Below are 25,524 nucleotides of genomic sequence, written 5' to 3'. Positions count from 1 at the left end.
CGCATGTTCACAGTCTCCGGGTGGACGGTGTTATTCTCTCGGCTCAGAGCTGAAGTGGGTCGGCTGTGTGTTCGGGAAAGATTTTCGTCTCTTCCGTCGGGATCACTGTCTGCGGGCCGAAGGTATCACTTTCCCTCGGTGAGTATTGAGACCGATCCCGAGCGGTGAGATCCGATGTTGGCCGTAAGCCCCGAATTGAGGGCCAGTTACTCATTTATTTTCCGGTTATCTGGACTCGTCAGAAATGTGTCGACTTCACTTAATCTGCATTGAACGATCCAAACCAGGAGCCCAGGCTGTCTGTTTCCACAGAATTGAAATGGAAGTCACGCCGACAGGTCACTTGAGGCTGTGTGCCGCAGATTCGCCCCGCCCTCCGCTTTGTGACGCCAGATCACGTGGTGTGATGTTGGCCGCTGAGTCCCGTTAACTTCCCCGAACTCGCCTCGCGTCCAGAGGCTCCTCGCATTTGTCCTGGAGGTTTATGGCTGTTGTGTCTTCTCCCGGGCTGGGGTGGGTGAGAAAGGAGAACGTCCCAGGTTGTGGGAATCTTTGATTTCACTGCCTGCTTTACCGAGGACTCGGATGTGCTGATCTGGATCCAAAGGACTGTGAATTTGGTGAGGGTCAAAGTATATATGGCAAAGTTCTTGTTGTTTCTTCTAACTTAGTCATTTTTGAATCTTTTATACAGTAGTATGTATCATTAATTCAGTAGCTGTGGTGTGTTCTGACGTCTCCGGACCGGCTTTTTCGTGTTTACAACAGTAGGAATAGACCCGTGAGTCTGGTGTTCAAACTGTGTTTGGAAATTCCCCCACCCCTCACTGTCACCAGTCTGTCATTCGGTGGAAATCAGGCAGAATCTCAAGTTGCTGGAGATCTGCACTAAAAACTAAATGTTTGAAGTCATTCTGACGAAACGTCATTAACCTGAATTGTAAAGTTTGTTCCCCTCCCCGCAACTGTTCCTTACCTGCTGAGCATTTCTGGTAATTCCACTTTCTTTTTATTACATTTAACCTGGAAATGGAAATGACTCGATCTGTGATAGTAGAACAGTAAAGAAAGCACAACTTTTCCCTGTCAATTATCCTGGTACCAGTTTGTCTGTTATTGCTGGAAATGTGTTCAGTGCAGTTGTTGCTAACGAGGTTCACATGAATAATCTCATGATCGGCTTTATGTATGAGGAGCATTTGATGGTTTTGGACCTGTGCTGGATGGAGTTCAGAGGGACGGTGAGGTTTGTGGAGGCGATGTATGGTTAAATAAACCTACCGAATAGTGAAAAGCCTGGATACAGTGGACATGCAGAGGATGTTTCCATTAGACAGAGAGTCTGTGATCTGACAGCACAATCTCAGAATGAAGATGCTTCCCGTTAAAACTCAGTTGAGAATTTTTTTTTTGCCAAAAGGTGTCCGAAGTGTGGAATTTGTTGCCACAGAGTGTGGTTGAGGCTGCCAGTTGGGTATATTTATGACAGAGATTAATATATTCAAGATTGCTAAGTAGCTTCAGGGTTACAGAAGGAAGGCAGGAATATGGTGTTGGAATAAAAATCAGCCATGGTTGAATGGTGGAGCAGATCAGATGGATTGATTCATCTGATTCTGTTCCTTATGTCTTACCATGATTGAATGATGGCTCCTTCTTATCCCATATTCTTTTGTGTCATGTGAGGGACAATAAAAGATTGTTCACTGAGATCCTTATATCTGCCTTCAACGTTTAAATTTCAGTGAGTTTTGTTCTTAGTAACATTAAGCAGAAATGTTTGGTTCTCCTTTTTATTGTTAATGTGCTTCATTATCTTTCTGGTTAAAGTTAGACCTGTAGTGGGAGATTTATTGGAAGAAAAACCCCAACTGGAAGCAAACCACGACTGAAGACGAGGGAACAGCAACAAGTGAACCAGCCCGAGGATTGAGAGCATCAACTGGAGAGGACCCATCTGACTCGGAGATTCCGGTGATTCAGTCAGGAGAAAGTTTGGTGAGTCTCATTTACTCAAACACTGGTCCTTCAGACATTACATACCTGTACAAGGGAAGGTAGGAAACAGCTGGAGTGAGACTGAATGTGCCCTGCAGAACCAGTTTTGCCTCTGTCAGACCCAGTTGCAATCAGTCCAGGTCTGGTAATGTGCTTCCAGCAGCCCAGCCCTTTAAAACCACTCCCATTCTGTGGAAATTGAATCCGGAGAGAGTCACTTGGAGACCATATAGTACAAACTCTTTATTCCAAGTACCTGGGGCTTACTCAGTTAGTCGCTCAAACAGGAACAGTCAATGACTGTTCCTGCCCAATCCACTAACTGACTAACAATTCCCCTTCACCACAGATATATCCATCCAGATACTCCCCACACAAGACAGGCTGGAACCAAATTTATTTACTACATGACAGACCCTAAAGACAAATTACAAAATAGTCACAATGGCTTACACACACAGAACAGACTGAAGCTGCCCTATCTCTATGCATGAGTTCACAAGGAGATAAGCATCCTGAAACCCTAGCTAGCTACCCTCAAGAAGAAATATGGCTCAGCATAGCTTAGTAAATCTATTGATCATCAGCAGTTCATACAGGCACTACCTGTATGTATAATTTATATTTTCATTTATATCTATCATTATTATTGTTATGAGCAGAGAGACAACATCTGCCGGAAGTAAATTCCTTGTATGTGCATAGGTACTTGGCGATTAAAGTCTGATTCTGATTCTGATTCTGATTCTTTCAGAAAAACGAAGTGTTTAACGAAGTGTTAAACCATACTTCATCATTCCCTTCTTTTTGATCATTACATGAGCAAAAAAACAGTAATTTTTCAAAGAGAAAGCAACCCAGTACAGCTTTGACTTCTCAGTGGGTAAAAACAGCATACAACAGTAACTATAACAATGATATGTACAACTATTAGGACATAATGCAATATCATGCCCCACATATTACCAAACAGGCCTTTGAAGATCACCATTTCAACCCTTCCGTGAACCCGTGTAAATCCTGCCCTACTTTCTTGATGCTGTCAATCTCCTAGGCAGTGTGCTCGGAGAGGGATGTAATGTTATTAGACTCATCAGGGATATAGGTGCAGCATTCTGTGTCAATAATAGCACAGGTTCCCCCTTCTCAGCTGGGATAAACTCTAAAGCCGTACGATTCTGTACGACTGTTTGCCGGATTGCAATCATTTCAGTGGATATTTCTGTTACTTGGGCCTGTGTTTCTGTCAGGGCCCCTGCAGTATTGTGGCCAGCTCCTCAAGTGTTGTATCCAAATTGATTTTCTCTCGTGAATTCCCGGCTACTCCGTAGGAGAGAAAAACTATCATCAAAGATCGCTCAGTCTCAGTTATTCTTCTCCGCTGCTGGGCACCTGCAAGTATGGCCACGATGCTTGTTTCCCAGTGTAGGAAGTTCCATTTGGTGGGGGCCTGAGATACATCTGTCAAAACACTGTGTCTGTCAGGGCCCCTAGTTCTACCCATTTGACATAAGTGTGACAGAGACAGAAAGATCGTAACTGGATGCTGGGGTGAGCCCTCTCAAAGACATAAACACAAACACTACTGTTACGCACTCGTAACGGTTTAAATGAACCATATATATTTACCACATATGTGTAAATATAACTCCCAAACCACTGAGCTCAGGGAATACCAAGCTCAAAGTCTTGAGATGGTGAAGTATGAAAGTTCAGTTCAGCCATGGAATAAATGATAAGAGAGATATTTGTAATCCAAGGTGAATGTCGAGAGAAGGCAATTATGTTGAATTCCACAAATTCCATGGTGATAAAACGGGATAACAGTCGCTGTAGGTCTTATCCATCGTTGTTCTAAATCCACATACGAATTATCACCAGAAGTAGCTTATCACAGGAGTACTGTCTTCAGAAGGAACTACCACCCAAGCAAGGGTTAACACACAGGTAGATTCCGCAAGGTACTCCCAATCCAGATCCAACACACAAAGTATTACCGACAGTGATTTCCACAGAATATCCCTTCTCACAAGTGTTTACCACATAACACACCCGAATCCGGCTAAGGGTTAACAAAAGTGGTAGCCACGAGATACTCCAACAAAATCCCCAGATGGATTATACGAATTATCACCAACAGTGATTGGTCACAGGGGTACCTCTTCAAGTGATTACCACCCCCAGGCAAGGGTTAGCACAAGTGGTCCTCACAGGATACTCCCAAACCAACAGATCCACTCCAGTGGATCAAACAAAGTGACAATCACACATTCAGTATACAACGCATCAATAATTAACCCACCCTTGTGCGCATAGGAGAGTCCAAACAGTGACCTTTGGCCACTAGGTCCTTTGTTTCGAACTTTCCATCTTCTTTCTTTCTCTCCGGCTGACTGTGTGTCCTTGCTTAAATAAAACAAACTTTGAGCTATGTAAACACAAGCTGCCAGCAAGTATAAACACGCTCCATGGTCAAATAGTTTCAGCCCTCTCTCTCTCTCTTTGTAAGAATCAAACAGGAGCTGAGAAAGCTGGTGGCTGACATCACTCAGGCAATATCTGTTAAAATGACAGTCCACAGCAAGAAACCGAGAGGTTCATCACTCTCTACTATCAACCAATACAATTTCCTTTAGTCCGAGAGAGTCCTTCTACTCATTTCCTTCAGTAACACGTTTGTAGTCTGTTCGATATATCCACCGAGATTGCCCTTTCAGTTTCACAGCTGTCGGAGTGGTCAGTAACACTTGATATGGTCCTCTCCACCGAGGTCTGAGTTTCCCTCGATCGCAGTTCCTGATCAGGATAAATTCCCAGGTTCTATGGTGGGATAGTCACACCTCTCTGCAGGGTAGTTCTCTTCCTTGTAAGCCTGTCATACCTGTGAATGTAACGCTTGGAAAATTTTGGTTAGTTGGCATATTTATTTCCCCATCTCTTCCAATATCTAATTTTGCTGGTAGGCTTTCTGGGAGCAATGGTGCACAAGGTCTTGGTCCCCAGGATATCCTCATGGGCCATGCATAAATGTTTTAAACTGGTGACAACCCCGCTTACCCCTATGGGGTAACCCTTGTGGAATAGGGCTAACGGTAGGACATTCAACCAAGTGAGTCCAGTCTCCGCTGCTCTTAGTCTGGCCAGTTTACTCTTCAGAGTGCCATAGGCTCTTTCCACTCTGCTAGTGGCCCGTGGGTGGTGTACACAGTGGAATTGTTGCTGGATAGCTAGTTCGTTACATACCCCTTCGTTTACTTTCACCACAAAGTGTGGGCCATTGTCAGAGCTGAGCATCTCTGGCAGGCTGTACCTGGGAATTATATCCCATAATAATACCTTCACAACAGTCATAGCAGGATTAATGGTAGTTGGAATAGCTTCAATCCATCTACTAAACACATCTATAATAACTAAGCAGTATCTATAGCAATGTACTCTAGGCAACTTGTAGACACAGAAAAGGATCCACCTGTCAAGGGAGTTGTACCCGGTGTGCAGGGTACAGGTTACCAACCATTCTCTCCTTTCCCAGGTGTGTACAATTATGTATATAATCGGCCAATATTGGTAAAAACTGTGTAGGAACCCAAACCTGTCCCGCTGGGGTGATCCAAAAACCTAGGTCAGGGTCTTTCTGGCACCCCCATCTGGGACCACAGTTTGTGCTCCTCCTCAGAGGCGTCCCCCTGAAAATTACGTACCTCCCACATGTCCGGCAAACCCGTTCTGCTTTAGTCATGGAGGGTTGCTTGACGGGAACCCGAGGAGGCTACAACTACTGAGGATTGTGCCGCACTTTTCACTGTCTGATCTGCTAGAGTATTGTGTTTAGTGACACAGTCGGACATGCGTGTGTGGGCCGCACATTTAATAACAGCCAGAACGCGAGGTAGCTGCAGAGCGGTGAGTAAGTTGTTTACAATGGTGGCATTGCTAATGGGATGGCCAGAGGAAGTCAGGAATCCCGATGTTCCCAGAGAGCCCTGTAGTCATGTACAATTCCAAATGCATAACGGGAGTCTGTGTAAACGTTCCCACTTCAGTCTGTTTCTGGGATACAGACACGAGTCAGAGCAAACAGCTCAGCCTTCTGGGCGGAGACAGCTGCTTCAAAAGAAGCTTGCTGAACAATTTCACTGTCTGTCACTATCGCATAGCCAGAATATTATTTCCCTGCTGGATCCACAAAAGAGCTTCCATCCTCATAAAATTGCTTCGGGCTAGAGGGGGATATTGCAGAATGGATGGGAGAGTCTGTCCTTCCTTCACGGTGATCCGGACAGGGGGACAGTTGGGGCGACCGACTTCATGGCCTGAATTTGCTCAGAGATGGGGTACAGCGTCTTGGGATCGGTCAATATTAAAAGTGTGTCTCACCAAATGTCCTGCCTTCACCTCAAACTCCTTCCAGTATCGGAGTTGGACCGCAGCCAAGTCTTGCCAGTCTCCCTCGGTGCTGGAGGCTTGTTTCAGCAAGGTGTAGGCAATGAACTCCGGGCTCTTTGGCTTGAGCCCAGGGCAAACACTAACAGTGGTACGGGGAACCACCAGTTCTGTCTGTCGCCGAAGGAAATCCGGAAATTCGGCCAGTAACGCACTGCCCACTTTTCCTTTAACCTCTCCAATCATCATGACTGGGAACTTCTGTCCCTCGAGGGGTGCATAATATTGACTTTCCTCAGCTGAGCACCCCGTAATGTCACAGCACAGAGTCACGTGGGGGTCGACCACTGGCAGAAGGGGTTCAAACGCAGTGGAGTCTAGAGTAAGTGCCCACCACTGGGAGGTCGGAAATTGGGAAAGCTATCAGTTGTTCACCTGTCACAGGGTGACACCATTGCCTGTTCAGAGAATCTTGACTTCCAACAGACAGAGCAAGTCTCTCCCTGCTGGATTACACCCCTTACTGCGGGGTGCTGACTGTAAATGAAACCTCACGCTGGTTCCCGTGGAATTCCACCTCCAGTGGCTGGTTATGTGAATACGTACGTTCCGTGCCTTCGAACCCAGACAGAGTGAATGTTGCGTCTGATAACTGCAATCCCTTTTCCGATACTATTTCCCGATTGAGCGTGGTTGTAGTTGCCCCCATATCAATCATAAACGGAACTGGAATAGCAGCAACTGTCAATATTACATTGGGCTCTTCCTGAGGGCTGGTACTCATGGTAGGAAGCACCCTTGCTTGTCAATTTCTAAACGGGTTGTTGTCCCCACCTGTCCCTTGGTAGGTTGTTGTTCCCATTTCTGATCCGCAGATATAGCCCGCTCGCATCCTTCTTCCCACTGAACATATTCACCTTTAATATTCTTTTCATATCTTTTTATTATTATTATTATTCAAAAATAGCACAAGTGCATCGAAGTAACAACACTTACAATGCCTCATAAAAGAGGAAATTATCTTGAGGATTAAAAATTTTGTGAATTAAACAAAAAAGAAAAGTGAGGGGAAAAAAGAAGAAACCCATTGGAGGTACAACCCCAGAGCCATGCGTCATACAAAAAGCTTCTAAAAATAAACATCAAACTGCCAAAAAGAAAGAAAAGATATATAAAAAAAATTTACATTTAGATCTTGGAGGAAATCTATCAGTTAACTGAAATGATAATAACGAGCAGATGAGCCCCATCTCTTAAAATCAAATAAAGGTACAAAGGTTCGACTTCTAATTTTCTCCAAGACACAGCATCACCTGAGAGAGCCATTGTGACAAAGTAGGAGCTGATATATCCTTCCATTTCAACAAGATGGCCCTCCTAGCTTTAAATGTAACAAACATGTTGGTCAGACACAGAAATACCATGGATATTTTGAGGGATTATTCCAAAAAGCATAGTCAATTTATTAGGTTGTAAATTGATTCTGAGTGCTTTAGAAATTGTCGAAAAGATTGAATTCCAAAGCTGTTTTAATATAGAACATGACCAGAACACATGTGTTAGTGTGGCTATCTCATTTTTACATCTATCACAATATTTGTCAACATTGGGAAATATTTTCGAAAGTCTCTCCTTCATCAAATGGTAATAATGTACAATTTTAAATTGAATCAGTGAATGACTAGCACAGATCGAAGAAGAGTTAACAAGCTTCAGAATCCGTGTCCAATCCTCCCATATAAAAGAGAAATTGAGTTCCTTCTCCCAATCCTGTTTAATTTTAAGTAAAGGACGCTTATCCCTTTGTAATAATAAATTATAAATTCTTCCAATAGAACATTTCAATGCGGGGTTCATATTCATAATAGTATCTAACAAATCAGCCTCCAATATGTAAGGAAAATTACTTAAATATTTTTGTAAAAAATGTCTAACTTGCAGATATGGTAAAAAATTTGAATATAAGAGAGAATACTTATTGACAAATTGTTCAAAAGACATTAGTCTGCCTTCTTTAAATAAATCCAAAAAAGAATTAATACCTTTATTTTTCCAAAGTAAAAAAATTGGAACACTCCAAGATGGTTTAAAAAAGTAATTATGATAAATTATACTACAAAGTTTAACATTTTTAAGATTAAAATTTGCGGAACTGGATCCAAATTTGTAAAGAGTGCTTAACCACAGGATATAGGTTTAAATTAGCAACTTTAGCTAATTGTATAGGTAGAGTAACTCCTAATAACGAAGTTAAATAAAACTGTTTCACAGCTCTCAGTTCCTGGTCTACCCAGATTGGCTGTTCATTCCTATTAACCCAATATAACCAGAAGGACATACGCCGCGTTAACAGCCCAATAATACATTCATAGAGTAGGCAAAGTGAGACCACCATCCTTTTTCAACTTTTGCAAATGCAATTTACCAATTCTTGGTCTTTTATTATCCCAAATAAAAGATAGAATAATAGAATCAATCTGATCAAAAAACTTCTTAGTAAACAATAACAGGAATATTTTGAAATAAATATAAAAATTTTGTTGGGCGGAAGCAGACATTTTGCTTGCTTCTTCTGGAATAATCCCAAAAATTGCTGTAAGTGGATTAGGTTGAACATCCACATCTATAACTTTAGATAATATTCCAAACACATACCTCCAAAAATTGTTTAAACTTACACATGACCAAAACATATGAGTTAGAGTAGCCACTTCTGCATTACATCTGTCACAAATAGGGCTTATATTAGAAAAAATATGCACCAATTTATCTTTGGACATATGGGCCCTGTGTACTATCTTAAACTGAATTTAGATATGGCGTGTGCAGATAGGTGAATTATTGACTAAATAATAAATTTTACTCCACTGATTATCTGAAAGTGAATGTTGAAGTTGTACTTCCCAGGTGCGTTGAACCCTATCATTAGGCGACATGCGAGCATTTATTAACTGTTTATAAAGGATTGCTATTAATTGTTTTTGAAAAGGTTTAAACTGAAAAATAGCATAAGCCAAATTTAAAGAGCAGGCCGAGGGGTAAATTGGTAAAAAAATCACGTAAAAAATTCCCAACCTGTAAATAGCTGAAAAATGTGTATTAGAGATATCATATTTGTCCATTAACTGTGAAAAAGACATTAAACAGTCTTGTAAAAACAAATCTAAAAAAGTCCACTAAAGGAGGAAAATTGGCTTTATAAAGATCCTGATATTTTTTAGTAATTATTATGCCTAAATATCTAAAAGAATCCATAACTTTAAAAGGAATATTATCATATATAGAGACAGATTCATTTAAAGGAAGTAATTCACTTTTACTAAAATTTATTTTATATCCTGAAAGGTCTCCAAATTTGTCATATAATTTTAGCAAAGCAGGAATAGATTATTCAGGCTTGGATATATATACCAATAAATCATCAGTGTAAAGAGATATCTTGTGCATGGTCTCATTCACAAAAATCCCATGAATATTTTCGGCTTCTCAAAGAGCAATAGCAAGGGGCTCTAATCTTAAGTTACATAACAAAGGACTTAATGGACAACCTTGGCTTGTCCCCTGCGATAGCTGAAAAAAGGAGACCTACAGTTATTAGTGACAACAGAAGCAATAGGAGCTTTCTATATCATTTTAATCCAATTATTAAAATTAATACCAAAACCAAATTTTTCTAAAGTATTAAATAAATATTTCCATTCGATTCAATCAAATGCTTTTTCAGCATCCAAAGATATAAGGCATTGTGGAGTTTTAGAAGAAGGTGAATATATAATGGTAAATAATCTCCGAACATTTGAGAAAGAATAATGACCCTTTATAAAGCCTGTTTGATCTTTAAAAATGATTTTACCCAAAATACTCTCCAACAGATTGGCCATTATCTTTAAGTGAATCTTAGCATCAACATTCAATAAAGAAATAGGTCTGTATGAGGCACAATCAGAAGGATCTTAATCCTTTTTGAGAATTAAAGAAATAGAAGTTTCATAAAAAGTAGAGGGTAAATCACTTTTCACTAAAGATTCTTTAAACATCTCCAACATATATAGAGGAAGCAATTTTCTGAATTTTTTATAAAATTCTACAGGATAACCAGCAAGTCACAGGGCCTTCACAGATTGCATTGAGAAAATAGCTTTATGAATTTTGGATTCAGTAATTTAGGCATCCAGAATTTTTTGATCCTCAACAGAAATTTTAGGAAAAGCAATCGTTCGTAAAAAAAAAACAACAACAACAGTCATTTCAGAAGAGTCCACTGGACATTGAGATTTATAAAGTTCAGTATAAAAGTCTTGAAAAATCTTATTAATTTCTTCATAATCCCGAGCCAGGGTACCATCTTTTCTACGAATTTTCAAAATTTGCATCTTGGCTCCAGCTGATTTTAATTGAGATGCAAGTAGTTTATTATTTTTATCTCCAAACATATAAAATTGGGTCTTTATCTTAAGTAGATAACCTTCAATTGAATGAGTTAATAATAGGTTATATTATGATTTAAGTTCCACCCTTTTTAAAAATGTCAATATTAGGGGAAGTCACATAGATATTATCTAAATCTTTAATTTGTTTTGAAATTTTATCTAATTTTGCTTTAGTCTGTTTTTTAAGTTTAGTTGAATAAGAAATAATCTGACCACATAAAAATGCTTTGAATGTATCCAATATAATTAATTCAGACATACCTCCTATATCATTAAAAAGTAAAAAATTATTTTATCTGGCTTTCAATAAAACTAATAAAGTCAGAGCTTTGCAATAAAGTCTGAGACATGTGCCATGGTGGACGGCCAAAAATGTCATCGTCAAATTAAAAGGACAAACTCAAAGGCGCATGATCAGGTATAGCAATAGCGTCATATTCACAGATTTTAACAATAGGCAAAAGACAGGGATCAACTATAATATAATCAATCCTTGAATATATTTTATAAACATGGAAAGAAAAAGAATATTCTCTGTTATCAGGGTGTAAATGCCTCCATAATTCGATCAACCCAAAATTGGTCAAAAAAGAGTTAATAACTGACGCAAAATGATTTGTAAGTCGTTGATTAGTTGAGCTCTTATCAATCATAGGATTTAAGCAACAGTTTAAAAACCCCACCCATTAACAACATATACTCATTTAAATCTGGCAGTAAAGCAAATTTTTTTTTTAAAAAGCAGGATCATCTAAATTAGGACCATACAAATTAACCAAAACAACCTTTCGATTACAAATGACTCCTTTAACAATTAAAAATCTACCATTAGAATCTGACTCAATATCCTCTTGAGTAAATATATTAGATTTAATAAAGATAGACACACCCTTAGTTTTGCTCTGAGAAGTAGCATGGAGTTGTTTTCCATCCCACCAGCAAAAAAATCTATTTTGATCTTCTGCCTTGATATGCGTCTCCTAAGCAAAAATTATATCAGGTTGGAATCGATTAATAATTTTAAGTCTTTTTTGTTTAATAGGATAATTCCAACCACGTATATTCCAAATTATTACATTAATCCATTTAACTGCCATACTATAATTTTATTCTAATTTACTTTATACATGCGCAGAACACATACCAATACGGGATTATCAAAGATGGCAGTGATGAAGAATAAAGCCATATAGAAAACACACATGCTCCGGAACCACCCAATGGGGAAAAAACTCCTAACTCTAAACCCACCCACCCTCCCAAAAGCCTGAAAAAAAGGTAAGTGAACTAAGATAGATGCGAAGACATGGGCCACTCTGTTGGTCTCGTCTCTGCCTCCCCCCAGCCAGTACATAAAATAAATAAAATGACCTTGCAAGAAAGACAGTAAAGTCTCTACAAAGGAGAGTGTTTACATTCTATCATGTGTTAAACAGAAAAAGAACCAAAATAATATAATCTCTTAGAGAGAAAAACCAGCCCCATCTTAAGTTTAGCTTTAAATCCCTAAGAAAATTTTAAATTCAGTTATAGGGTGCTATAATAAAACAGATTAAAATAAGTTAATAGTATACTTAACTGAACTAAATTGATGGAAATATTAATTAGTAAAATCATAGTAACTTAACCCTCCCAGATAAATATATAAAAAGAAACCCTGTTGGTAGAAAAAAAACTACCAGTTAGTAATTTAAGAAACAACAAAAAAAATCAAACCAAATATTAGATAAAAGGAACAAATCCTTTTATCTTTTCTCAGTCAAATATGTAATTAACTATTTAAACAGTCAAACTTGATCCGTAAATCTTCTTTCCAAAAAAAATCCAATAGGATGTAATGATGAGCAGGTTTTCTTTTCTTCTTTTATTAATCTGTCAATGAAATATCCAAATAGCCTTCATATATCTTCTTTTTGTAGTGTGAGTAATATACAGATAATCAAACAGCTTTTCAGATAGTTCATTCAGTAGTAACGTCAGTGGTGGTGACAGGTATAGCCTGGACAAAATCCAGCTCGACTTTTGTGTCAAAGAAAGTACATGGGGAAGAATTAGGAGGAAAAACTTTCATTCTTGTCGGGTAACTCAAAGAGGGAAATCGTTTCTTATCATATGCTTGTTTCATTACCAAAGCAAATCTTGCTCTTTGTTCCATTACTTCTTTTGGATAATCTTCATAAAAACGGAGCTCAGACTCATTGAATCTGAAAACTCTGTTTTCTTGCCTGTCGCATTATTTGATCTTTAATTTTAAAGTGATGAAAACAAACCAAAATAAATCTTGGTCTGGTTGAGTCTTTAAATTTCAAAGTGGACAGCCTGTGTGCTCTTTCAATAGCAAGTAGCTGTGATGAAATAGTCAGAAATAGATCATGAAAGAGCTTACCAAAGTAAACCATTAAGTCTCCAATTTCAGCTCCTTACTGCAATCCAATGATTCGGATATTGTTTCTGCGTGACTTAGTTTCCTAATCAATAATCTTATTAACGATATTTTTCCAAATGGGTTGTAGTTTCAGACAGTTTTTGCTTAGTTGACTTCAATTCCTCTTCATGATTAGTAACTTGAGTTTCCATATCTTTAAGTTTTCCCAGAAATAAGTTCCTTTCATTATATTCTTTTCCAGTTGATCTTTAATTGCCTTATTCTGATCTTGAATTGATTTCAGTGACTGAACGATATCTTCAGCCCATGATGGCATTTCATCAGATCTTTCCTTCAGCATCTTTCCTTTTTCATTACCTTTGTCAGTAGGTTCATGCAGATTCTTCCCACTTCTCGTAGACACAGACATATCACTCCCGTTCAAGAATCAGCAATTAAAAATTTGAAATACAAAATTTAAGCTGTGGGCGGGAGAGAAAACTAAGAGCAGCACAGAATTAGTGCTACTCTATCGACAGACAGAGGCAGTCTCCATTCACCTGTAATATTAGTTCCCTTCGGGGTTGATTGGCATTCGAAAGCCCTGTTCCAATGATATGTCAAAGCTCGTTGCATTCGATTTTGGTCATTGTCAGGCCAATCCATATTATTTGTTAATGATGTTGGTTAACTTAGTTGGTAAGCATTGGAGCAGTAGGGCATTAAATTGGGGGGACAGATTCCCATCATTAAAGGCTTGGTCTCCTGCGAAAGTGCTGTAGCAGGCCACAAAACTCATACAGGGTCGATATGCCAGACACGGATTCGGGATCCCGTGTTTCCCTATCAGTTCTAACTTTAGACTGACATTCCTGCCCTTCTCTGCAATGTAGACCGGCCTTGGTTTGCTTACGTTGTTTTTCCTGCTGTCGTTTTGGGCGCCCATCCATCCATTCACACTCTGTTTTTAACGTCTCCCCACCTTTGGTATTCCTTCTGCAGTACTGACCTCTATCCTAGTGGTCGCCAACCTGTTGATTGCGATCGACTCGTCTACCTTTGAGACTTTCCCAGTAGATCCCGAAAAAAAAGAAAAATAAATACACAAATACTGTTGAAAGATTGTTTCCGGGTTGTGGGGTTTTAGTTCCATTCTTTCTACATGCGTGTAACTACACAGTGTCCCCAACCACTGGGCCGCGAGGAAACAACATGAGTCAGCTGCACCTTTCCTCATTCCCTGTCAGCCCACTGTTGAACTTGAGTGCACGCGAGGTCATCAGTCGCCTAACCGCAGTGACACCCTCATGCCAGAGATCACCAGTTGGCCTCAGCGGCCGGTGGGAAGTGCCGTCACTACTGGCCTGGAGTGCTGCCTCTAAACCGGTTTAGCACACCGAATGTTCGTGGGGAATCTGGCACTAAAATATTCGCAGACGACCTAATTCGGGCTCAGCGTTTCATAGGTATCAGAGCAGCTACCGTGCTGTGATCTACTGAAACAAACTTTTGTCGGCTGATAGGTCCTACTGGGGGGGCGGGCTCGTGCCCTGTCACACTCCTTGCTCGGTTGGTCACTCTCTCCGGACTGTGACAGCCGCGGCTCCGGCACAGGGACCTCCGGCCCTGACATTGTCCTCTCACCCGACCCACGACCAACCAAACCAAGCCAAGGCATCTGGCGGCGGGTGGGCAGGAGGCTGTCCAATGAGGCAATGAAGCCCTCAAAACCACTTCGGTACCCCGAGTCCAAGCAACCTGCACTTAAACGAAAACGTGTTGAGTTTTTTCAGCGGAGAAAACGTGAGCAGCGCGGGACAGAAGCTAAGTGCCGAGCGCCACAAAAACTGAATTACGGAATAGACTGGACATAAGGAACTTATGAGTATCGCTGTATTCCTATTGTGTTTAGCACCCCCACCCACCCCATCCCCCGTTGGCCGGTCCACAAGAATATTGTCAATATTAAACCGGTCTGCGGTGCAAAAAAAAGGGCGGGTGCCCCAGTGTTTATACATTATTTCTACTTCCAGGTTGTGGGGTTTTACTTCCGGTCTTTTCTGCCCTGGTGCGCATGCGTGTAACTAATTGATCTGGGTCGATCTTGCATTTGACTAAGACCAAGGTAGGGGATCTTGGGCTTAAAATGGTTGGTGACCACTACTCTATCCCTTTATCACATGCATTATTCCTCCAACTTGCTGATAATATACTGTTCCACTTTAAAGGTATGTCACATCCGGAATTTTTTCCAGTTAGCCGAGGATTTCCTTCCACGCCGCTGTGTGGTGTTGGGAAATCATGTACAAGGCAAGTAACAGCAGTAGTTTGCCATTGCCTTCTGCTGGTTTTGTTCACCAGCTCTAACCCAGCACAGATGAAAATGTGCAAGTGAGTCGGCTGGATTCCAACTCGGGACCTCTCGCCTCGAAGTCCAATGCTGAAGCCATTATGCCACCAGTGGCATAGCCAGCCAAGTTCTGCTTTACATCTGCCTTTTCCTTCCATTCCCTTTTCAACAATTTCCACTTATTTCCTCAGTTCTTTTTCCAAATCAAATTTACTGCTTGTTCTCATGAGGTAATAACCCAGGCTCCTGCACCCTCCCCCATCCGTGGCCACATTTTGTTCCCCAATTTCTTATTCAGCACTGCACTCAACATTCACAAATATTTTTCCTTGTCTGGAGAACTCTCACACAAATTGTATCGGGCTGCTGCTGGCCCACTCGTATCAATTGACTGCAATTGACCAATGGTCTCTAAGTAATTTATCGGGCACAAAGCCTCCTGCTCAATTAACAATGAGATAAATTTACCCGGCTGGCACCTCCTGCTTAATTGATGAATTTACCTGGCACGTCTGCCTCCTGGCCATTTAGTAAAATTTTGCCTACCTTATACAAATCTGCCAACAATTTCTTTCCCGATCCTGTCAAGGTATGTGATCAGCCTTGGGTGAGGCACTGTACGTCCAAAGGAACTAACAGTGAGTTACAAATTTAAAATACCTATTGGGCTCCCATTTGGTCTCCACAGTCCCCAGAGTGGTCCAGCTGCTTACTCAGCCTGTCTGCTTGGCACTCCCTATATTGGGATCCTGTCCGTGATGCCAAATGTTAAAGTTGAATCTGAATAAAACTCAGGAGACCAGCTTCTTATCGACACCACGGTTTATTGTGCATTCAAATGCCTGCAGGAGTTTGAGACCCATTTGTCAAAGTGAAGGCACGTAAGCACTGCCACCTTCTGACAAGTCGAATGACTTAGGTTACAGCCGTATATTTATACATAGTACATCCCATACATTAATATTGCAAGATGTTATTTGAACTGGCACGCCCACTAAGTGTGTTGGTGCAAAACTTAATTACTTAGATAACAGAGTTTGCTAAATGGTTTTAATTATAGATGGAAGTACTGTCCAGTCCTTATCAGTTATTCCCTTTGCAAGGCCCTGACTTAATTACAAACAAATGTTCATTCCTGTCCTTATCAGTGAGTCCTTCTCCCTTTACTCAAAAGAGGATACAATGTATAATGTTATCAGCTCTCAATGTGTCTCTCTGCAAGCCGCAGAGAACTGGTAATGAGTCTGTCTTAGCTAAACGCTGAAGACTGAGTTCACTTCAGTTAAAATTCCTATTCACTCCCAATTATTCTTTTAGCCAGAGGTTACACAGGTTCAAAATGAATTTTTTTATATACCCTCAATTCGTCAGGAGGGTTCAGGGGAAATATTTATGCCCAATATAGAAACTGGTGTTACCTGTGTGTATTGTGGCAATGCAAGAGGTGCTGGAGAATTTCTAAGTGGGAAGAAGTGGAGTAATATTTGCAAATCTGACTTTTTAAAGCATAATTTAGCAAGCAAACCACATATGGAGAATATGCAAAAGCTTTGGTGAGAAAATCCTTCATTACCAGTTACAGGCCTGCTACATAGTTTGTGTGAGAGTACAGATGAACTCGATCAAACCCAGAGGAGATCAAAGTACTTATCAACAGTGATTTGCTAGCTGTGAAAACGATTACCTCTCTGTATAAAATTCACTGTGCACATGTCACTGAGTTAAAAAAAAGTGCACAGTACATGATTTATGTGCACACTGGTCATTACAAATTAGACAGAACATTGGTGGGAAGGTGGTGATACCTCCAGTGTCCCTGATGTCCTCACCTATAAGATGTGCACCCTGCACGTTAAGGAGTTGGAACCTGAAATGGATGAATTCCGGATCATCCGGGAGTTGGAGGGGGTGATAGATATGACATGAAGAGAGGTGAATTACACCCAAGGTGCAGGACACAGGAAACTGGGAGAGAGTCAGGAAGGGGAATGAGGTTAAATAGCCATTGCAGAGTACTCTAGTGCCCATCAAACACAACAAAAGGTAGACCACTTTAGAAACTGGTGGTGAAGGGGATTACCTGACAGAGAAAAGTCAAAGGGGTGATAGGGGATTCATTAGTTAGGGGAACAGAACAAGAGGGAACTGATATCCAAGTGGTAAGGCATGCTAGTGCTAGTGTGGGTGTAACGGGTGATGTGGTTAAAATAAGCTGCAAGGGGAATGGGAGCCAAACAGATAATGGAGAGGGTGAATTGAATTGAATTGACTTTATTAGATACATACTTCATAAACATGAGGAGTAGAAATCTTTATGTTATGTCTCCATCTAAATGTGCAATGTGTAACTTATAATAGATAGTTTGTACATAGGACAGTCAATATAACATCGAAATGCAATTGTATCAGCATGAATTAATCAGTCTGATGGCCTGGTGGAAGATGATGCCCCGGAGCCTGTTGGTCCTTTTGCTGTGGTACCATTTCCTGGATGGTGACAGCAGGAACAGTTTGTGGTTGTGGTGAATTTGGTCCCTGATATCCTTTGGGCCCTTTTTATACACCTGTCTGTGTAAATGTACTGAATAGTGGAAAGTTCACCACTACGGATGTGCTGGGCTGTCCGCAACACTCTCTGCAGTTTCCTGCAATGAAGGGAAGTACAATTCCCATACCAGGCAGTGATGCAGCCTGTCAGGATGCTCTCAATTGTGTCCCTGTAAAAAGTCCTCAGTATTTTGGTCCCCATCCCCAACTTTTTCAACTATCTGAGGTGAAGGAGGTACTGCTGTGCTCTTTTCACAACACAGCCGGTATGTACAGACAATGTAAGGTGCTTGGTGATGTTTATGCCGAGGAACTTAAAGCTGTTCACCTTCTTAACCCCAGATCCAGTGATGTCAATAGGGTTATCCTGTCTCCATTCCTCCTGTCGTCCACAATCAGCTCCTTTGTGTTTGTGACAATGACGGAGGGTTTGTTTCCTTGACACCAGTCAGATGTTCAGATCATAGATAGATTCAGCAGTTAGATGGTTGAGCTTGGTGCGATGAATGTGCTGAGCTGTGTATATCACAATGCAAGAAGCATCAGAGGAAAGCCAGATGAGCTCAGGACAGGGAATTATGATATTCTTGCCAATATTGGGACTTGTTTACACCCAACAGTCTGAGGGATTTAGAGGAACAAATGTGTAGAGAGATTGCAGACCATGCCAATAAACAAAAAGGTTGATTCAGTAAGTGATTTTTAACTTTCCATATATTGACTAGGACTCCCATACTATAAAAGGACTAGATGGGGTAGAGTTTGTCAAATGTGCCCTTAATCAGTATGTAGAATCTCTAATATAGAAGTGAACAATAAGCTGTTAGGAAATGATCCAGGGCTGGTGACAGAATTTGTGATCATAATGCCATGAGATTCAAAGTAAATATGTAAAAAGAGAGGTCTGGACCACGGGTTGAGATTCCAAATTGGAGAAAGGTCAATTTTGATGGTATCAGAAAGGATCTGACAAGTGTGGTTTGGGACAGGTTGATTCCTGGCAAAGGAGTACCTGTAAGTGGGAGGCCTTCAGATGTGAATTTTTGAGGATGCAGAGTTTGTATGTGGCTGCCAAAATGAAAGTTGAAAGGTAACTGGTCCAGGGAACCTTGCTTTTGAAGAGAAATTGAAGCCTCGTATATTTTGTTCCTCTAAATGCCTCAGACTGTTGGGTGCTACTGAGACCCATTAATGACTACAAGTCATGATTCCACGCACTGAGCTCATCTGAATTTTTTTGTTGTCTTCTTTTGGTTTCTCAAAGTTTTTGTTCTTTTGTTTGCCCTCTCTTTGACATTTATGTTGGCTTTGGCTTCTCATTTTAGCCACAGTTGTGTCCTCCTGTCTTTCTAATGCTTCCACTTCTGTGGAATCACTCAGGCCCCGAATTGCTCCAGAAACTCCAGCCACTGCTGCTCAATTGTCACTCCTACCCTTTCCCTTCCAAACAAGTTTGGTCAGCTTCTCTGCCATAGAAACATGGAGAAGTTCAGTAAAGAAACAGGCTATTTGTCCCATCTAGTCAATGCCAAAAAAGCATTTAAACTTGCAGTGCGATCTGGACCAGCTGGCAAAATTGTTTGAGAAATGAAAAAGGAATTTAATGCAGACAAGTGTGAGTTGTTGCACTTTGGTCTGACCTACCAAGGGAGGTCATTCACAGTGACTGGTCAGGCACGCAAGAGTGTTGTAGAAGAAAGGGACCTCTTGTAGAAGAAAGTCCTTAATTCACTGAAAGTGGTATCACAGTTCGATAGAGACGGAAGGGAAGATTTTAGCCCAATGGCCTTCATGAACAAGAGTACTGACAACAATAGATGGATGTTATGTTGACTTGTAGAAGACATTGGTGAGGCCTAATTTGGAGTACTGAGTGCAGTTTTGATCACCAACCTACAGGAAAGATGTAAGGACTTTGAAAGAGTTCAGAGAAAATTCACAAGGATGTTGCCAGGTCTGGAGTACTTGGGTTATAAGGAAAGATTGAACAGGTCAGGACTTTATTCCATGGACTGTAGGAGATTGAGGGGAGATTTGATTGTGATAGAGGGGCATAGATAGTGTAAATGCAAGCTGGCTTTTACCACTGAGATGGGGTGGGAGTACAACCAGAGGCCATGGGTTAAGGGTGAAAGGTGAAATGTTAAGGGGAACATGAGGGGAATCTTCTTCACACAGACGGTCATCCGGGTGTGGAATGAGCAGCCAGCACAAGTGGTGCATGCAAGCTCGATTTCAACATTTCAGAGGTTCATGTAGGTACCTGCATGGTAGGGGTATGGGAGTGGGAAGATTAAGTAGTTCAGCACAGACTAGATGGCCCAAAGGGCATGTTTCTGTGTTGTAATTTTCTACAAGAATGTGAAATATTACAAAAATTCACTCTGTCTTTTTAATGGCTGTGCGGGACCAACCATTCACCTCAACAGGAATTTTTTATATGGCATTAAAACTGTGGCACTTTAAGTTAATAATACATAAAAGAAAATCCCAGATGCACATCAAGAAAGACTAATTGCGTGAGACTGTTTTTGTTACTGTGGGGCCAGGCACCCATGCAGCTCAGCAGGAACAGGGAATAATACCAATGGAGAGAGTCCAACTCAGCCAAGGTACAAACTGGAGATGGCAGAAATGCTCCATTCTTATAGAAACAGGAAAAGCATCAGGGAATTGATGGTCATTCCAGATACCAGCACTCTGCCCAGTCAGGAGATGATTTCTCTGTCCAACTTGGGTAGAACCTCACTGTAACAGTGTGATACCAGATCAAACCTTGGCAACTCATGTAATCTCATCTGAAATGTTGTCCTAAACCCACTGATCGATTTTGTAAATCTTTTTACAGGTTAAAAACAATAAGGAATTTGTCTCCAGGAAGTTCAAACATGGCACACCAGTTTGGTTGTCTCTGTCCAGATAATTAAGAAGTGGAGCAAGGGATTCAATCGACCATCTTTCCTGCTCAAACTGTGGGGAGGGATTCACTCGGTCATTTGACCAACTGGCAACCCGTCATTTTACACAGGAGAAAGGCTGTTCACCTGCTCAAACAGTGGGAATGAATTCACTCGGTTATCACAATTGAAGGTACATCAGCAAGTTCACACTGGGCAAGGCCATTCATCTGTTCTGTGTGTGAGAAAGGATTCAGTCATTCTTCCCACTTGTGGACACAACAGTCAGTTCACTCTGGGCAAAGGCTGGTGATCTGCTGAATATCTGGGAAAGGATTCACTCAGTCATCTGACCTAATGGCACACCAGCATGTTTACACTGGGGAGAGGCTGTTCACCTGCTCAGTCTGTGGGAAGGGATTCACTCAGTCATCCTACCTACATAGACATCAGCGAGTTCACACTGGGGAGAGGCCATTCACCTGCTCAGTCTGTGAGAAGAGATTCACTCAGTCATCCCACCTACATAGTCATCAGCAAGTTCACACTGGAGAGAGGCCATTCACCTGCTCAGAGTGTGGGAAGGGATTCACTCGGTCATCTCAACTACTGGCACACCAGCAAGTTCACACTGGGGAGTGGCCTTTCACCTGCTCAGAATGTGGGAAAGGATTCACTGAGTCATACACCTTACTGGTACATCAGCGAGTTCACACTGGGGAGAAGCCATTCACCTGCTCAGAATGTGGGAAGAGATTCACTCAGTCATCCAATCTACAGAGACATCATCGAGTTCACATTGGGGAGAAGCCATTCACCTGCTCAGTCTGTGGGAAGAGATTCACTCGGTCATCCAACCTACATAGTCATCAGCAAGTTCACACTGGGGAGAAGCCGTTCACCTGCTCAGTCTGTGGGAAAGGATTCACTCGGTCATCTCAACTACTGGCACACCAGCAAGTTCACACTGGGGAGTTCCTTTTCACCTGCTCAGAATGTGGGAAAGGATTCACTGAGTCATACCCCTTACTGGTACATCAGCGAGTTCACACTGGGGAGAAGCCATTCACCTGCTCAGAATGTGGGAAGAGATTCACTCAGTTAGCCAATCTACAGAGACATCATCGAGTTCACATTGGGGAGAATCCATTCACCTGCTCAGTCTCTGGGAAGAGATTCACTCGGTCATCCAACCTACAGAGACATCAGCAAGTTCACACTGGGGAGAAGCCGTTCACCTGCCCAGTCTGTGGGAAAGGATTCACTCAGTCATCCCAAATACTGGAACACAAGTCAGTTCATAGTGGGGCGTGGCCATTGTTATGAATCCCTGGGTTTCGTTTGCTGTGGACTGTCATTTTAAGAGAGAGAGATTAAGAAGGTGAATCAGTCTGACTTGCAGCTTGTTTACATCGCTCGCAGCTTGTTTAGTTTTAACCGAGGACACAGACACTCAGAGTCAGACGGAGACGGATGAAAAATGGAAGGATTGAAAGCAGGAAACTAGTGGCCAAAGGTCACTGTTTAGAACTTTCCTTTGCCCACAAGGGTGGGTTAATTATCCATTCACCGTACATCGAATGTGTGGTTGTCACCTCGTTTGATCTGTAGGAGTGGATCTGATTTGGGATATCCTGTGGAGACCACTTATGTGTTAACCCTTGCCTGGGTGTGATGTGGTCATTCATTTGAAGATGATACCCCTCATGACAAGTCACTTTCGGTGATAATTCGTATGTAGATTTGTAAAGATGACAGATAAAATCTACAGCAACTGTTCTCTCATTTTAACACTGCGGAACCTGTAGAACAGACAGACAGACAGACGTACTTTATTGATCCTGAGGGAAATTGAGTTTTGTTACAGTCGCACCAACCAAGAATAGTGTAGAAATATAGCAATATAAAACCATCAATAATTAAATAATGATAAGTTAATCTTTGCAAGTGGAAATAAGTCCAAGACCAGCCTATTGGCTCAGGGTGTCTGACACTCCAAGGGAAGATTAGAAAAGATTGATGGCCACAGGCAGGAATGACTTCCTGTGACGCTCAGTGTTACATCTCGGTGGAATGAGTCTCTGGCTGAATGTACTCCTGTGCCTAACCAGTACATTATGGAGTGGATGGGAGTCATTGTCCAAGATGGCATGCAACTTGGACAGCATCCTCTTTTCAGACACCACCGCCAGAGAGTCCAGTTCCACCCCCAGAACATCACTGGCCTTACGAATGAGTTTGTTGTTTCTGTTGGTGTCTGCTACCCTCAGCCTGCTGCCCCAGCACACAACAGCAAACATAATAGCACTGGCCACCACAGCCTCGTAGAACATCCTCAGCATCGTCTGGTAGATGTTAAAGATAGATAGATACATAGATACTTTATTCATCCCCATGGGGAAATTCAACATTTTTTCCAATGTCCCATACACTTGTTGTAGCAAAAACTCATTACATACAATACTTAACTCAGTAATAATATGATATGCATCTAAATCACTAACTCAAAAAGCATTAATAATAGCTTTAAAAAAAAGTTCTTAAGTCCTGGCAGTTGAATTGTAAAGCCTAATGGCATTGGGGAGTATTGACCTCTTCATCCTGTCTGAGGAGCATTGCATCGACAGTAACCTGTCGCTGAAACTGCTTCTCTGTCTCTGGATGGTGCTATGTAGAGGATGTTCAGGGTTTTCCATAATTGACCGTAGCCTACTCAGCGCCCTTCGCTCAGCTACCGATGTTAAACTCTCCAGTACTTTGCCCACGACAGAGCCCGCCTTCCTTATCAGCTTATTAAGGACCTCAGTCTCCTCAGGAAATAGAGACGGCTCCGACCCTTCTTGTAAACAGCCTGAGTGTTCTTTGAGCAGTCCAGTTTATGGTCAATTCGTATCCCCAGGTATTTGTAATCTTCCACCAAGTCCACACTGACCCCTTGGATGGAAACAGGGGTCACCGGTGCCTTAGCCCTCCTCAGGTCCACCACCAGCTCCTTAGTCTTTTTCACATTAAGCTGCAGATGATTCTGCTTGTACCATGTGACAAAGATTTCCACCATAGCTCTGTACTCAGCCTCATCTCCCTTGCTGTTATTGGAGTATAAAAGTATAAATTTACCAAAACTATGAAGTCAGTTTTGAAACTTGCTATTTGATTGAAACTGCTATTTGATATGGGTAGAAGAATGAAAACTTAAGAATGTAGAAGACAATAGTATGTTAATGAGAGGTAGCTAAAGAACTAAAGAAATGTAGATTAGAACATTGGTCAGTTCTGAGATTGCTATTTGCTATGCATGTACCCAATTTAGTAGCAGACTGAAATCCTAAGAATGTAGAAGACAATAGTATGTTAATGAGAGGTAGCCGAAGAACTAAAGAGATGTAGATTAGAACATAATTAAGTCACATAATCCTAGGACTATTATTTGCTATGCATGTATCCTAAAAATGTAGAAGACAATGGTGTGTTAATGAGAGGTAGCTAAGAGATGTAGATTAGACCATGATTAAGTCAATGGGTAGAAACAATAGGGACATGATGTACGTGAGGTACGTGTAATACGCAACTATAGATCGATTACATATGCTAATGCAACTGGACCAGGAGATTGCTATAAAATATGCTGTGTCCGAGGAACAGGGGGCAATCAGCGATTAGCTCAATGACTGTCTCAGCTTTGATTTGCAAATTAAAGTTTAACCCTTCTTGAAGAATCTTCTGCATCTCTTGGTCATTGGTGGGGCACGAGAAACCGCGGCAGGACGGGATAGAGACCCGCGGAAAGGAAACGGCAGATTGGGGACACTTCCCAGTCCTCTAGGGACCCCCACAAGGCTAACAGAATTAAGGGTGCACCCAAACAAAAGGTAAGTGCTTTTCGCGACAATTTGGACTAAGAATCCTGTTGGCTTTGGGGAGGTCTTGGAGTCTCAGAAGTGTGGAAGAACTGCCGAATGGTCTCTCCGGTCCAAAGAATCTGGCAGAATTGGGGGTTAACAGAGGAGGGTCAGAGGATTGATCAATAACACTGCAGTGAGGGTAAGTACAAATAAGTTAATAAGTTAAGAAAAATTCCACGTGGTATTGGTAAATCCCTGTGGGTACCGCTTCGTATGAAACGAAGGGCTGAACGGGCAGGGAAAGGAAAATAGAATAGAATTAGAGTAGAAAATCCTCGTGGATACCGCCTTAAGAGATAAGGGTCTGCACAGGCGAGGTGTTGGTAAATTCCTGTGGGTACCACTTCGTATGAAACGAAGGGCTGAACGGGCAGGGAAAGGAAAATAGACTAGGCATAGAATTACAGTAAGTTTAGTTAAGAAAAAGTCCATGTGGTGTTAGACTAGAGTAAATAATATTATCCAGTAAACAAACTGTGAATCTCTGAAATACCTTAAAAAGAGCGAATAACATGACAGGTAAAGGAACAGCAGTAGAGATTCTGAGCAAAAAATTCCCGTTAATTAAAAATGAGATCACAAAATCTTCAGGAAAATGGGAAAAAAGAACCAAAAACCTGGTCACAAAGTGGCCAAGAGAAGGAACGTTTGA

At 41.4% G+C, this 25,524-nt stretch overlaps 1 protein-coding gene across 3 annotated transcripts; it reads left to right on the top strand.

Annotated features, from left to right (window-relative positions):
* Positions 1–24,688, top strand: LOC140722900 (uncharacterized). 3 transcript variants are annotated; one of them, XM_073037538.1, is made up of 3 exons: positions 1–138; positions 1,831–1,998; positions 20,922–24,688. In XM_073037538.1, exon 3 carries the CDS (start codon positions 21,328–21,330, stop codon positions 22,294–22,296), a length of 969 nt encoding a protein of 322 aa, XP_072893639.1. In that variant the 5' UTR covers positions 1–138; positions 1,831–1,998; positions 20,922–21,327; the 3' UTR covers positions 22,297–24,688. The 3 variants fall into 3 exon arrangements, with proteins under 3 accessions (XP_072893639.1, XP_072893641.1, XP_072893640.1); XM_073037540.1 differs by lacking the exon at positions 1–138 and adding an exon at positions 463–620 and having other exon boundaries at positions 1,835–1,998; XM_073037539.1 differs by lacking the exon at positions 1–138 and adding an exon at positions 463–620.
* Positions 24,689–25,524: the final 836 nt, after the last annotated feature.

The sequence above is a fragment of the Hemitrygon akajei genome, unplaced genomic scaffold (genome assembly GCF_048418815.1).
Source record: "Hemitrygon akajei unplaced genomic scaffold, sHemAka1.3 Scf000092, whole genome shotgun sequence".
NCBI lineage: Eukaryota > Metazoa > Chordata > Chondrichthyes > Myliobatiformes > Dasyatidae > Hemitrygon > Hemitrygon akajei.
The sequence above is the reverse complement of the archived record's forward strand: the minus strand, read 5'-3'. Positions and strand labels throughout refer to the sequence as shown.